This window comes from Petaurus breviceps, unplaced genomic scaffold, assembly GCF_028583685.1.
Source record: "Petaurus breviceps papuanus isolate PSGF00001 unplaced genomic scaffold, PetGlider_PUasm1.0 91133, whole genome shotgun sequence".
NCBI classification, from domain to species: domain Eukaryota; kingdom Metazoa; phylum Chordata; class Mammalia; order Diprotodontia; family Petauridae; genus Petaurus; species Petaurus breviceps.
The window spans coordinates 98,365,426-98,378,218 of NW_027187419.1; the positions used below are offsets into that span (position 1 = coordinate 98,365,426).

General features: G+C 36.2%; 1 protein-coding gene across 3 annotated transcripts in view; it reads left to right on the top strand.

Annotated features, from left to right (window-relative positions):
• UBR3 (ubiquitin protein ligase E3 component n-recognin 3) overlaps window positions 1–12,793 on the top strand; it is a 330,855-nt gene that overhangs the window by 105,490 nt on the left and 212,572 nt on the right. For all 3 annotated transcript variants that reach the window (XM_069080034.1, XM_069080036.1, XM_069080035.1), the window contains exons 7-9: window positions 1,070–1,200; window positions 4,418–4,646; window positions 12,309–12,488. In XM_069080034.1, the coding sequence (XP_068936135.1) occupies window positions 1,070–1,200; window positions 4,418–4,646; window positions 12,309–12,488 (540 nt within the window). The remainder of the gene's footprint in view (window positions 1–1,069; window positions 1,201–4,417; window positions 4,647–12,308; window positions 12,489–12,793) is intronic.

The following is a 12,793-nucleotide window of genomic DNA, read 5'->3' on the forward strand; positions in this document are numbered from 1 at the left end:
TAGTGTAAGCAATATTGATTTTTTTGAAAAGCTTTTAAAAATAAGTGTAACTTGTAAAACTAAAGAAATTAAACCAAGAAAACTAAATAAAAAGAAACACTATAAAATAGAGCCTTCACATTGAGATTTGTTAGACAGCACGGTTAACCTAAGCAGCTCTTGCAGTACTCTTTAGGTGGAGAGAAGACACTTGTAAAGGTGATCTTTTATACAGGGAGGCTTTCAGGCAAAATTTTGCATAAAGGACCAGAGTTTAAGCATTTACTAAGTATTTTCCAGGCTTTAATAAAGAAGTCACAGAGATAACTAGTTTTGAAATTTTTAGTTTTCAGAAAATATTTTATCAGTTTTTCCCACTTTTAAATAAGTATCTACTTGACGTTAAAAAAAAATAATTGGTCAAAAAATGAAAAAACATTCAGACCAAAGGAGAGTCTTCAATCTGTTACTGAAATACAAATAAGGAAACACCAATGGCATCCTTTAAGGAAATATTACTTAGTCATGTTGCTAATGACTCATGGCCTTTGTTATAGTTTTAGCATTATTCAGGATGATTATAGAATTGAGGGAAAATTTTTTTTGACTGTTGGCTTCAAAAACAACATTTTTCCCTTTTTCTGTTTTAGTTGGTAGTGTGCTTTTATGTAACCTTTAAAATTAGTTTGTTTTAAAACAATTTTGAATGCTATAAGTTGACTTAATTTTGAATGTTATTTGTGCTAATAGTTCTGAAGAGCTAGAACTTTTAGATTTGGTTTTCAAGACCCAGATAATGTTTAAATGAAGCAAATGTCCAATTATATTAATAAATTATTTTCATGTTATAAGATATAAGTATTTTTATTCATGTTAATATATTTTGGTTGAAGCTTATAAAAGTCGGTGTCTAATAGTTATGTATTTACAAGAAGTTGCTGATTTTTAGATATTTAAATATTCTTTATATTTAATAACATTAATTTTAATGTAAAGCACTTTAAATTTGATGTTAACTTTAATGTAAAGCAATTTAAATGCTTTGGGGCCATCTAAATATTTATGGTGAAAAATTTTCCTTTTTGTACAGATCAATCTATTATGGATGTTTTGAAACATAAGAGTTTTCTAGAAGAATTATTATTTTGGACTATAAAATATGAATTTCCACAAAAGATGGTAACTTTCTTACTCAACATGCTACCAGATCAAGATTATAAGGTATCCTAAATTTTTCCTTTCTAAATTTGTACTCTCTTTTTTTCCTTTTCACTAATATTCTTTGATTTTTATACTTGTGACCTATGATGATGTCTTAGCATTGAATATATTTTATTGTATTGATGATGTGACAACTGATACCACACTTTAAGCACAGTATGTGTGTTAACTTCTTTTTACTTTTAAGTCAGAGGTAATGAATGCCATCAAAGCTACAGGTAGCATACCACTAGAGTTCCAGTTTACTATCTCCTTAAGTTGGGGAGAACCTGTGTGTTGTTAATTTTGGTGATCTTTAAGGTCCTTTTTATCTCTATCCTCATAGTCCTGTCACCCAGATTCTCCTGTCTCATCTCATTTCTTTGAAAATATGAGATTACATGTCTGATGTTGGTGTTTTGCTTTGGCAACAGAAACAGATAAAGGCTATAATTTTTTTTTTTGGTGCCAATATAAAGGTTGTGGTCTACGCTATTGCTTTGTTTTAGGTCCTACAGATGAAATAATGATGATTTGTTAGGTAGCACCTCATGGAAGGGAAAGCAAGAAAAGGAAAATTTAGAAAAGTAGCTGCTGTAGTATGTGTGAAAAACCAGATGAATAGAAATGTGAAGCAGAATGCTGTGGAAGAATTGTTTCAGATATTATGATTATATGTAAATTATTTTATGAAAGAATAAATTTGAGTCTGCCTCCTCAAACTTTCAGATTAACCTGCAGAGTTTACTTGGATTGGTGAATATTTACCCTTTTAAGTTAGTTTATATAGGTAAGAGTAAATTGTTCTAGAAATGGAGAGATTGCTTAGGAAAAAATGTCATTCTATTTTCTTTAAACATTTTAGGTCTTATTTAATTTGAAGAGACCCATTCATTTATGTTTAGAGAAATGTTTATTTGTAACATTCTGTCATTATCCCATTGGGTTTGGCAGAAAATTACATTTATGTTTTTAGATCATATATTTTCTTTTTCCTTTCTGCTTGCTTTGTTTAAGAAATCGTTTTGTCTAATTTCTTAAATATTTTCAATAAATTTCATATTGAATTCCTTTCAGAATTGCAGGTCATTTCAGTCTCAGGGGAGCAGGGTGAAGACAGATGATGAGATACAATACAGTCAACTCTCTCTAATCCATGGTAATAGGGCTTACAGATAGCATGGAAATCGCAGAAATCAAAAAGTCATTTTAAGCAATAACTTCATCCTCCTCCATTAAATGTTTTAGTTGAGCCATCAAATGAATCTTTTCTTTTCCTTTCTGTTATCTGGTGAATATATTGATGAATAATGGATAGTGGTAGTCAGTAGGGGAGAGGAAGAAGGGTTGAAACAAAATTACTAAGTAATTCACAAATTAGATTGGTCCCTCAATAATTGAGATTTGATTACAGTATGTTTTTTATTATGGGGATGGGCTCATTTTTCTATATAGTCATTACTTTAAATTGCATTTTGTAAATACATAGCTGAAAATACTGACTGATTTCCAATATTGAATGCTTTTGACAATTTTTATTATTTAATCAGAAAGAGGCTTAAGGTATAGTAGATATTCTGGGGGATTTTTTTTTATAAAGAAATAGTTTTTGTCATTCCTGTTTGTTTTAGATGAATTATTATTCAACTACTTCCATTTATGGTTCTTTTATTATTCCTATAAAGAAAGGTTCTTTATGACAAAGGGATTACTAAAAGACTTATACCATATAACAAATCATACAAAAAACTTAAGCAATTGCCTTATGCAAATTTAGGGATTAAATTAATGTTTGTTAAGTTCAGTTAAGCATTTTTTTCTTTTAGCTTGCTAAAAGTAGAATCTTAATTCTTTGGTATATGTCACATGGGATGATAAAGGAACTTGAATCAAGCAACTTTTGACTTAATAGTTAATACTTTATGGATAAGATCCATTTGGAAACTGATTGTTCACAGAGAAATCCTGTGTATTGTATAACATTATTATAGAAAGAAAAAATTGATTGTTTAACATTGATAGAATGTGTTTGCTTTGCTTAGAAAACTGTCAGCTCCTAGTTTTTTCCAGTAGATTGTGTTGCATAATCCACACACCATAGCAACAAATCCATTGTAAGACTGGAGTTTTATGGATGAACTCTTGTTTTATGTCTGATGAGCTCCTGAAGAACTGGTGCAGGGATCTTTTTTTGGGATGAGGTAGAAGGGAAGGAGAACATGTACTTCAGAACAATTTCTAATACCTAACTGTTTCCTCTCTGGGGTATGGGGCTAAATTGTGGCTTCCTTAGTAGTATTCCTGCTGTGGAAACTTTGTCCAAATCAGTTTAGTAGATGATTGGTGACTTTTAGTTGTATAAGCTAGTGCTGTCTTCCATTAGCTAAGATAATTGCAAGTTGACTGTACAGTAAATACAAAGCAAAAATGTGGCCACAAAAATTGATATTTGCATTAGAAAATTTCTTTATGGTATTTTCTGTATTTTTTATTTGTTTAAAAGATTCATATTAAGTACTTGACTTAATATAGTTATGGTAGTATAAAATAGCATCTTTTAGAATAAATTTGAAGCACCAATTTATATGAAAATGGTCTGTGGGATCACAAAGTGTTAGACATGACTAAACGATTGAACAACAATATATGAAAATACATTAATTTAGAAAACTGATATTTTGTAGTTCTTATTGTATAGGTAATGAAGCCTATTGAAAATGAACCTTAATATGGTAGTCCCATTTTTTTGTATGTCTGATCTACTAAATGAATGATGTAAAATAGGAAATATGTAGAGACTTTTGAAATAGGAAAAAGTACAGATGGCATGGAGGCAGTATTGCAATGTGTCTTTGTAAGATTGGTGGCTTATTCTTAGATGAAATGAAAATAGGTTTTTTTTTTAGAGTAATCAGATTGACACTGTGTTGCTGAATTAAACTATATAGCTGCTGTTATTGATTGAAGTATTGGATTGGGCTTCTAATGTTTATAAAGTAGATAACAGCAACTTATTCCATTGCATGTTGTTGCTATAGATTTGTGAACAAAGAGAAACAGTATCTTATACTCATATATCACAATGATACCGGTTGCTCAGACTTTAATCTTAAACTATTCTTTAATCTTCACAATTTTGGAATGTTTTTACAACACCATTATATGATGATGACTGCAAATATAATGTGTTGGGAATAATTTCTTAACAAAAAAATAAGCTAATCCTTTTTTTTTTCAGATTGCTTTTACGAAAACCTTTGTCCAACATTATGCATTTATTATGAAAACACTGAAGAAAAGTCATGAATCAGACACGATGTCTAACAGAATTGTGCATATTAGTGTTCAGCTATTCAGCAATGAGGAGCTAGCAAGACAAGTAACAGAAGAATGCCAGTTGCTGGATATCATGGTCACTGTCCTATTGTACATGATGGAAAGTTGCCTTATAAAAAGTGAACTACAAGGTAAAATAACATTCAGTGCCCATTTTGTTTTTATAAATTCTACTTTATTTTTTATTTTTTTTAAAAGCTTTATTAACTGCTGATTTACATCATTCGTTTCCACCAGATTTTGAGTTACAAATTTTCTCCCCGTTTTTCCCCCACCCATCCCCCCAAAACAGCAGTCCCACAGGATATCCCCACCTCCAATCTGCTCTCTCCCATATTTTCTCCCATACCCGTTTCAACTTTTCCAGTGGATCTCTATGCCTCAGTGCCTGTATATCTTTTTTCTTAATTACATATAAGATGGTATTAATAATAGTATATATATATATATATACATATATACACACACACACACAAACATACATATATATTTGAATATTTGATTTTAAAACTTTCAATTCCAGATTCATTCCCTTCTCCCCCCTGCCACCCACCCCCACTGGGGGGACAAGCAGTTCAGTATAGGTTGTACATGTGTGGCTAATGCAAAACAATAACATAATAGATGTATTGTAAAAGACTGGCTATATTTCCCTCCCTCCTATCCAACCTCACACTTGTTCTATTCTCTACTTTGATCCTGTCCCTTTTCAAAAGTGGGTGTTTCCAACTTCCCTCCCCCCCAGCCTGCCCTCCCTTCCATCATCCCCCCTCACATCCCCTTCCCCCCCTATTCTCCTGGAGGGTGGGATCCCCTATTTAGTGTGTATTTCCCTCCCTTCTCAAGCCAGATTCAGTAGGAATAAGGTTGACCTATTCCCTTTTGCCTTCCTATTCTTCCCCTCCATTTTCCATTTTCCCTTGCCTCTTCTGTATGAGATAGTTTGCCCCACTCTGTCTCTCCCCATCTCCTCTCATTATATTCCTCTCACCTCTTAATTTCACCTTTTAAGTATCATCCCTTCCTGTTAAATTGGTCCCGTGCCCTCTATCTGTGTATACCTGTAAACGTATATACACACATTCACATATGTATTCATATGCCCGCATATCCTCATATAAAGACATATATATATATTTCTAATCCCTTCAACTACTGAGAAAAGTTTCATAGGTTACAATTATTGTTTTTCCATGTAGGAATGTTAATAGTTCAACTTTGGCCAGGTGGCTTAGCGAGCAAGAGCACTGGCTCCAGTGCCGGGACGACCCAGATCAAATCCGGGCCCAGACATTCAGCACCACACCCAGAAACAACAACTGGCCATGCAACCCCAAACAAGCCACTCAATCCCGACTGCTTCAAAAAAAAAATAGTTCAACTTTGATAAGTTCCTTATGATTTCTTTTCCCTGTTTACCTTCTCATGCTTCTCTTGCTTCTTGTATCTGAATGTCAAATTTTCTATTCAACTCTGGTTTTTTCAGCAAGAATGCTTGAAAGTCCTGTATTCCACTGAATGATCATATTTCCCCCTGAAACATGATACTCAGTTTTGCTGGTTAGGTGACTCTTGGTTTTAATCCCAGCTCCCTTGACCTCCGGAATATCACATTCCAGGCCCTTCGATCCCTCAGTGTAGAAGCTGCCAGATCCTGGGTTATCCTGATTGTGTTTCCACAATATTCAAATTGTTTCTTCCTGGCTGCTTGTAATATTCTCTCCTTAATATGGGAATTCCGGAACCTGGCTATAATATTCCTAGGAGTTTTCTTTTGGGGATCTTTTTCAGGAGGTGATTGGTGGATTCTTTCAACCTCTATTTTGCCCTCTGGTTCTAAAACATCAGGGCAATTTTCTTTGAGAACTTCCTGGAGGATGCTTTCCAGGCTCTTACTTTGGTCATGGCTCTCAGGCAGTCCAATAATTTTTAAATTATCTCTCCTGGATCTATTTTCCAGGTCAGTGGTTTTTCTCATGAGATATTTCACATTGCCTTCTATTCTTTCATTTGTTTGGATCTGTTTAACAGCATCTTGATTTCTCATAAAGTCATTAGCTTCCATTTGCTCCAATCTAATTCTGAAGCAATGATTCTCCTCGGTGAGCTTTTGAGATTCTTTTCCATCTGGCAAATTCGACTTTTTAAGGCATTCTTCTCCTCATTGCCTTTTTGAGCCTCCTTTGCCATTTGAGTCAGTCTGTTTTTTAAGGTATTATTTTCTTCAGTCAGGCTGTTGACTCTCATTTCATAATTTTCTTGCATTATTCTCATTTCTCTTTCCAATTTTTCCTCCACTTCTCTTATCTGCTTCTTAAGGTCCTCTATGGCCTGTAACCAGCTTGTATTTTCCTTTGAAGCTTTTGGTGCAGGAGTTCTGACTTCACTGTTTTCCTCCTGTTCCATGCCTTGCTCCTTCTTATCCCCAAAATAGGAGTGTAACGTTGGAATCTTCTGTCTGCTTTGTTTCCTTTGCCTGCTCATTTTGCCACTCAATGATTTGACTTTTGGGCTTTTTGCCACAGTAGGACTCTGCCACCAGACAGGGGAGTTTTCGTCCCAAACGCTGGGGTTTTCTCAGCTGCCGGAGGTATTAGATGGGTGCCCTCTCTGAGGTCTCCACACGCTCTGTTAAGCTGGACACACACCCCAGGACCTCCACCCCAGACTGCATTCCAGATCCAAGCAGGTTAAAGCAAGAGCGATTACCCCTCAGACTGGTGCTTGGTCCCCCTACACTCTGCAGGCCAGGAGCTGAAGCCTCCACGTGGAGCTGGCAGGCTGTGCGCCTGGCGTCTCAGCGGTTTCTAGCTCCGGGGGTAAAAGCCACTCACTCCCACTTCCTGGGTCCCAAAGTCCAGACTGCACTGGCCTCTCACCTTGTCCTTAGCATCTATGTATTGATAAATCTGGAAACGGCCACAGCTGCTGCTGATCTGGAGTCCCTCTGGCTGGCGGCTCGGCTCCCAGAGCGCTGAGCTGGCTGATTCCTGCCAGCCTGCCGGGCTGTCCTCAGCGGGAGATTAGCTTCTCTGTGTCATTTTGTGGGTTCTGCAGCTCCAAAGTTTGTTTAGAGTCCCCTTTTTACATGGATTGGGGAGGGTGGAAGCCGGAGCCGCGGGAAGGTCGTGCTTCTACTCCGCCATCTTGGCTCCGCCCCCTATAAATTCTACTTTTATACTTCTGTAGTTATAACAGCACCCATTTTCAACTTTGTTGGTGTAGCAGCAGGAGTGCCAGAAGACTTGAGATCAGCTTTTCTTAGACTCCTTAGATGTGTGGTCTTGACCAAATCATTTAATAAACCTCTCTTGGCTTCAATTTCTCTCTTTCTCTAAAATGAAGGTATTGGACTAACTAGATGGTCTCATAAGACCCTTCTGAGTTCTGAATTTATGATCCTAGAATTTTTTATTCTAATTGAAGCTTTGTAAATCATCCTTTACAACAATTCGAAGTTGTGTAAGTAGTTTCTTTATTTTACCAGTCATGACAGGCTTAGAGAGTACAGTGATTTGCCTAGGATTCTACAGCTAGGAAATGTCCAAGCTGGATAGAGCCAGATCCTTTGCCTGCTGAGCCCAGTGCTCTTTGGATTTGAATGCATTGTTCCTTCTCCTTCCCTCTTACACCTCTTAATATACAATGTTCTCTTTGTCTGCTAGAACTCTTTCTGCTTTTATTTCTTTTGGATTTCTCTCTCTGACAAACCTTAATTATACTGACTTTTTACATGTGTATTTCTAATTTACCTGCCATATTCTTTCTAGTTCTTTTATATCCCTGTCTCTAACCTTTCTCTTTAAATTATTCTTCTTATGCCTTCATCACTGTACTTTTTTCACATATACTTTCTATTACTGCTTTTCTATCAGACCTGCTTTGCTAGACTTAATGAAACAAAAAAGAATAGCAGAAGTAAAACCTGACCATTGAACCTAGTTTGATTGCTTCCATGTATGGTCTATCTCCCCATTCTCAGGTTTGAAAACTGACATTCCTAGGTTTAGACTTGTAGTGGAGTTTACAATAAGGTAAGAACAACTTAGGCTCCATCATTGTATGAAGAGTATTATTTTGTAGGCCTTATACCTGTGCTTTGTTTATAGGTAGTTAGCAGTAGCTGCTCAGTGTTTGCTATTGCCCTTAAGTAAGAGGTACTTAGTTCTTGTATGATCCTGACTATGTCTTGTTGGTACTTGAATTTTTTTTTTGACTGCTTGCAGTAATTTTTTGGAGGAGAAAATATGATAGCTCTTGGACTTTGCCTATGAAATTCCTAGGACTTTTTGTTTCAGGGTTTCTTTCAGGAAATGATTGGTACATTCTTTCTGTATTTACTTTGCTCTATGATTTTAATAGATTTGGGCAGTTTTCATTCATGATTACTTGAAGTACAGTGTTCAGGTTTTTTAAAATTTTGTCATGGTTTTCAGAGAGACCAAAATAATTCCTAAATTATCATTGACCTCTTTTCCAAGTCTCTTTTTTTTATACCATTATTTTACATAATTGTTTTATATATATTCCTTCTACTTTTTCAGTGTTTTGATTTTCAATTACCGTGTTTCCCCGAAAATAAGCCCTCCCCTTACTGTGTAAGATTCCTCTAAAATAAGCCCTCCCCCGAAAATAAGCCCTATTGAGATTGCTACTGTAGTGAAGGTGATCCCCTGCGCTACCTGCTACATTATGGTACCCCTTGTATGCACCGTTCCCCTTCCCCCCCCCCCCGTGAAACGCACGCCACGCTCCGAGCTGCATCCAATCAGAGCTGCAGCAGTGAGCCCGTCATCCTTTTCTTCCCCAGTGATTTGCTTATTGAATAAAGGTACATTTTTTTGTTCACATTTACCTGTTTATTAAAATTGCTGTCAATGTTCATTAAAATAAGCCCTCCCCTGAAAATAAGCCCTCTGGTGTTTTTCTGTCCAAAAAAATAATAAGACAGTGTCTTATTATCGGGGAAACATGGTAATAGTTCTTGCTGTCTCAAAGAGTCATTGATCTCTGATCTACTCTGGTTTTGAAAGAGTCTTTTGCTTGGGTAAATTTTAGTACTTTCTCTTCTGAGTTATTCTCTTAATTCTTTCTTCCAGAGCTTTTATTTTATTTATTTTTTAATCTCTTCATTTCTTCTAGTTAATCAAACAGTCCTTATGGAAAAGCAAATTTTTCCTGTTAGACTCCTTTTTCCCCAGTTTTAGAGTTATTTTCTTTTTTTAGGAATCTCTGGGTTTGTAGTAACTTTAGGTCGATGTTTTTGGTTCATTAATCTTTCCAGCTTTTGTTCTTGAGTTAAGACTTTTTCCAGAGCTCCAACTCTGTACCACACTTTTGAGTGGGGTAGTCGGCCCTGGGTCCCCTGACTTCTGTGCTGCCCTCTACCTACAGTACTTAGCCCTCCTCTATCTTTAGGACTTGGATTGTTGGTTCTAAGGACTCTGGAACTCTGGGGTGTTCTGGTCTGAGTGCTTCTGTATCTGACTGGTCAGCCTTGGTCATTACTAGTCCCTGGAGCTTCCAGTGTATATTTATAACCACTTTCAGGGGACCCTTCCCTCTTGCTCCTTGCAGACACCTAACCTTGTGGGCAGCACCACTGGTTTCTTATTGGCCTGCTTTCTTGCCTCTTCTGCTGCTGGCTTTGCTGGTGGTCTCCTTCCCTGTTGCTCATGGATTTCTGGCCAACTTTTTCTTCCGTTTGGGGGGGTGGGGGGAAGAAAGTTGCTTCTTGTAGTAGTTTCTCAATGGATTTATTGATTACTATTCCAATTACCTTGTGGCCATGGGGTGACAATCACCTTTTGGGTATTGATTTACTATTCCTGTCATTACACTTTACAAAAAAATTTGAGGGAAAAATGTGAGTTAGTAATTTGTACTTAGCACACTAAATCAGCATTGAATTGTTGTTCCCTATTCCTGCAGTGGTATAGGTGTCATTTTTAGTTTGGATATGAGTGTAAGGTCAAAAAAGTGTAAGGTCTGACCTTTTGATGTTATTAAAGATCTCAAGGCAAATTTCACAAGAATAGGAGTGTTGGAACAAGTGTTAGGAACAAATTTGTGTTTGAGTCAGTAGTCAGTCTTCTTATGTACATTTGAAATTTGATTTAGCTTGGATCCTATTCTTATATATTGTTATGTGGCTTTTTTTTAAAGTATGTGTTGGTTAAACTTTAGCACTGTGAGAAGTAATTACACACCTCCTCATTGTCTCTCACCCCCCATATCCAATCTATTGCCAGGGCCTGTCAATTTTGCCTTTGCAACAATTCTCTCAAATATGCCTCCTTCTCTCTTCTGACACTGCTACAAATCTGGGCAGGTCCTTTTCATGTCATACCTTGATTATTGAAATAACCTGCGGTAGGTTTGCCTGCCTGAAGTCTCTCCCTACTCCAGTCCATCCTTCATTCAGTCACAAAAGTGATTTTCCTAAAACACAGTTCCAAACATGTCACCACCCCCACAACTCCTACCTCAATTAGCTCCAGTGGCGTCCTGTTGCCTTCAGGATCAAATACAAGATCCTTTGGCATTCTAAGCCTAATCTGGCCCCTCCTTCCTTTCCAATCTTTTTATATCTTACTCTCTTCCATGTACTCTTCAATTTAGTAACTGACCTCTTGGTTCTTCCTTGAATAAGATATTGCATCTCCCAGCTCAGGGCATTTTCCCCCTATTCCTAGTATGCTTTGACTCTTCCTCTCTCTCTGTTGACTTCCTGTCTTCCTGTAAGTTCCAACCAAAATACCATCTTTTGGGGAGACTAGGTGGTACAGTTAATAGAGCACCAGCCCTGGAGTCAGGAGGACCTGAGTTCAAATCTGGCCTCAGACACTTGATACACTTACTATCTGGGTGATTTTGGGCAAGTCACTTAACCCCAATTGCCCTCAAAAAAAAAAAAGCAAAATACCATCTTTTACAGGAAGCCTTTTCCCAATCTCTCTTAATTCTTGTGCCATTCTTCTTGATTACTTCTATTTATCTTGTATATAGATTGTTCAATAATCACTGTGTTAATTAGCATTTCTAAGTCTTTCAAATTTGTCTGTACGGTGTTGTTGTCATATAAATTGTTCTGGTTCTCACTTCTTTCTTCATCAGTTCATACAAGTCTTCCCAGGTTTTTCTGAAAATATCTTCTTCATAGTTCTTTGCTGTCACAAAAATGAGCTTAAAAAAAATTAAAAAAAAAAACAAAAATGAGCTGCTATAAATAGAATTTAAATATGAGTCTTTTATCCTCTTTAATCTTGTTGGAATATAGGTCAATATATTACCTACTAGCAGTGTTATTATTGGATAAAAAGGTACACATAGCTAAGAAACCTTTTGGACATGGTTTCAAGTTGCTTTTCACGGTGGTTGAGCCAATTCACATCTCTACCTGCAGTGCATTAGTTTACCATTTTTTCCACAGCTCTTCTAGCATTTGTCACCTTTTTTTCTTTTGTCAGCTTTGCCAACCTGATGGATGTGAGTTGTGACTTCAGAGTTGCTTTAATTTGCATTTCTCTATTTTTTAGTGATTTGAAGCTTTAAAATTATATTTATGGAGAGCTTGGATTTCTATTTAGAAAACTGCTTGCTCATAATCTCATTTAGTAGTGAGAAAAATGGACTGTTATTAGATTCATGGAAATAATCATTATTTTTGTTAACACAATTTCCTTCATTTATTTGATACAGTTTGAATTGAATCTAATCTAAAATTTGTCAATGCCCAATTTTTAGAAAAACAATTCTTAGGACATAAATTTGCTGGTAATTTTTTTTTTTAGATGAAGAAAACAGTTTACACGTGGTAGTGAACTGTGGAGAAGCACTGCTGAAGAACAATACTTATTGGCCTCTTGTCAGTGATTTTATTAATATCCTTTCACATCAAAGTGTGGCAAAGAAATTCTTGGAGGATCATGGTTTGTTAGTTACTTGGATGAACTTTGTGTCATTTTTTCAAGGTATATTTTTATTTTTATCTTGTTTTGTTTTTAGTTGTATAATGCTTACTATCAGCTGCTGAAATAATTATTAAGCTGTAATTAGAATATGTTACACATTGAGAGGTAGTGGGTAGAATACTTGCCTTAGAATTGGGAAGACCTGGGTTTAAGTCCTGCCTCTGAAAAACATACTAACTGTATGGTCAGTGAACAAATCACTTAACCTTTTAGGGCCACAGGTAATTAATTACCTGACTGCTGGTTGCAGATGAGTATTTGCACTGATGGAGGGAGTTTCCACACTGGGAATTCTTAAACAAATG